The sequence below is a fragment of the Salmo salar genome, chromosome 04 (genome assembly GCF_965601325.2).
Source record: "Salmo salar chromosome 04, fSalSal1, whole genome shotgun sequence".
Lineage (NCBI taxonomy): Eukaryota > Metazoa > Chordata > Actinopteri > Salmoniformes > Salmonidae > Salmo > Salmo salar.
The window spans coordinates 5,865,001-5,867,500 of NC_138294.1; the positions used below are offsets into that span (position 1 = coordinate 5,865,001).

At 39.4% G+C, this 2,500-nt stretch overlaps 1 protein-coding gene across 1 annotated transcript in view; it reads left to right on the top strand.

The window, feature by feature from the left end:
* LOC106592996 (prominin-1-A) overlaps positions 1-2,500 on the top strand; it is a 78,781-nt gene that overhangs the window by 30,715 nt on the left and 45,566 nt on the right. Inside the window, 1 exon segment of the mRNA XM_082973937.1 lies at positions 450-667. Coding sequence (XP_082830063.1) covers positions 450-667 — 218 coding nt within the window.

Here is a 2,500-nt window from a genome sequence, read left to right on the forward strand (position 1 = left end):
CCTCCCCTCCCCTCCCCTCCCCTCCTCTCCTCCCTCTCCCCTCCCCTCCCCTCCCCTCCCCTCCCCTCCTCTCCTCTCCTCTCCTCCCCTCCCCTCCCCTCCTCCTCCCTCTCCTCTCCTCTCCCCTCCTCCTCCCTCTCCCCTCCCCTCCCCTCCCCTCCCTCTCCTCTCCTCTCCTCTCCCTCTCCCTCTCCTCTCCTCTCCTCTCCTCCCTCCCCTCCCCTCCTCTCCCCTCCTCTCCTCCTCTCCTCTCCCCTCCCCTCCTCTCCTCCTCCTCCTCCCCTCCCCTCCCCTCCTCCTCCTCTCCTCTCCTCTCCTCTCCTCCTCCTCCTCCTCCTCCCCTCCTCCTCTCCTCCTCTCCTCTCCTCTCCCCTCCCCTCCTCCTCCCCTCCCCTCCCCTCCTCTCCCCTCCTCTCCCCTCCCCTCCTCTCCTCTCCTCTCCTCCGTAGCTCTGCGTGAGTCTAAGGAGGCGTTGGAGAGTGTGAGTTCTTCCTTGGATGTTCTTCAGGAGGGAACGTCTCGTCTGGCGCTCCGTCTGACGTATGAACGGACCTCCCTGTCCAACACCCTGTCTGATCCAGCCTGCACTAACGGAGCTGTGTCGCGCACCTGCAACAACATCCGCACTACCCTCCCACAGCTGGGAATCAACAGCAACTTCTCTGGGGTAAGTACCCACCTGCTACAACGTTCAAACTACACACTAAACACGCTAAACACTAAACACGCTAAATACTAAACACGCTAAACACTAAACACGCTAAACACTAAACACGCTAAACACTAAACACGCTAAATACTAAACACGCTAAATACTAAACACGCTAAACACTAAACATGCTAAATACTAAACATGCTAAACACTAAACACGCTAAACACTAAACATGCTAAATACTAAACATGCTAAACACTAAACACGCTAAATACTAAACATGCTAAATACTAAACATGCTAAACACTAAACACGCTAAACACTAAACACGCTAAATACTAAACACGCTAAATACTAAACACGCTAAATACTAAACATGCTAAACACTAAACACGCTAAACACTAAACACGCTAAATACTAAACGCGCTATATACTAAACACGCTAAATACTAAACATGCTAAACACTAAACACGCTAAATACTAAACACGCTAAATACTAAACATGCTAAACACTAAACGCGCAATATACTAAACATGCTATATACTAAACATGCTATATACTAAACACGCTAAATACTAAACACGCTAAATGCTAAATACTAAACATGCTAAATACAAACATGCTAAATACTAAACATGCTAAATACTAAACATGCTAAATACTAAACACGCTAAATACTAAACACGCTAAATGCTAAATACTAAACATGCTAAATACTAAATACTAAACATGCTAAATACTAAACACGCTAAATACTAAACACGCTAAATGCTAAATACCAAACATGCTAAATACTAAATACTAAACACGCTAAATGCTAAATACTAAACATGCTAAATGCTAAACATGCTAAATACTAAATACTAAACATGCTAAATACTAAACAAGCTAAATGCTAAATATTAAACATGCTAAATGCTAAACATGCTAAATACTAAACACGCTAAATGCTAAATACTAAACATGCTAAATGCTAAACATGCTAAATACTAAATACTAAACATGCTAAATACTAAACATGCTAAATGCTAAATACTAAACATGCTAAATTCTAAACATGCTAAATGCTAAATACTAAACATGCTAAATTCTAAACATGCTAAATACTAAACACGCTAAATGCTAAATACTAAACATGCTAAATACTAAACATGCTAAATGCTAATGCTAAACATGCTAAATACTAAACACGCTAAATACTAAACACGCTAAATACTAAACACGCTAAATACTAAACAGCTAAATACTAAACATGCTAAATGCTAAACGTGCTAAATACTAAACACGCTAAATGCTAAATACTAAACATGCTAAATGCTAAATACTAAACATGCTAAATTCTAAACATGCTAAATACTAAACACGCTAAATGCTAAATACTAAACATGCTAAATACTAAACATGCTAAATGCTAAATGCTAGACATGCTAAATACTAAACACGCTAAATACTAAACATGCTAAATAATAAACACTCTAAATACTAAACACGCTAAATACTAAACACACTAAATACTAAACATGCTAAATACTAAACGTGCTAAATGCTAAACATGCTAAATACTAAACACGCTAAATGCTAAATACTAAACATGCTAAATACTAAACATGCTAAATACTAAACATGCTAAATGCTAAATGCTAGACATGCTAAATACTAAACACGCTAAATACTAAACATGCTAAATACTAAACATGCTAAACACTAAACACGCTGAACACTAAACACTCTAAATACTAAACACGCTAAACACTAAACACGCTAAATGCTAAACACGCTAAACACTAAACACGCTAAATACTAAACACGCTAAACACTAAACACGCTAAATACTAAACACACTA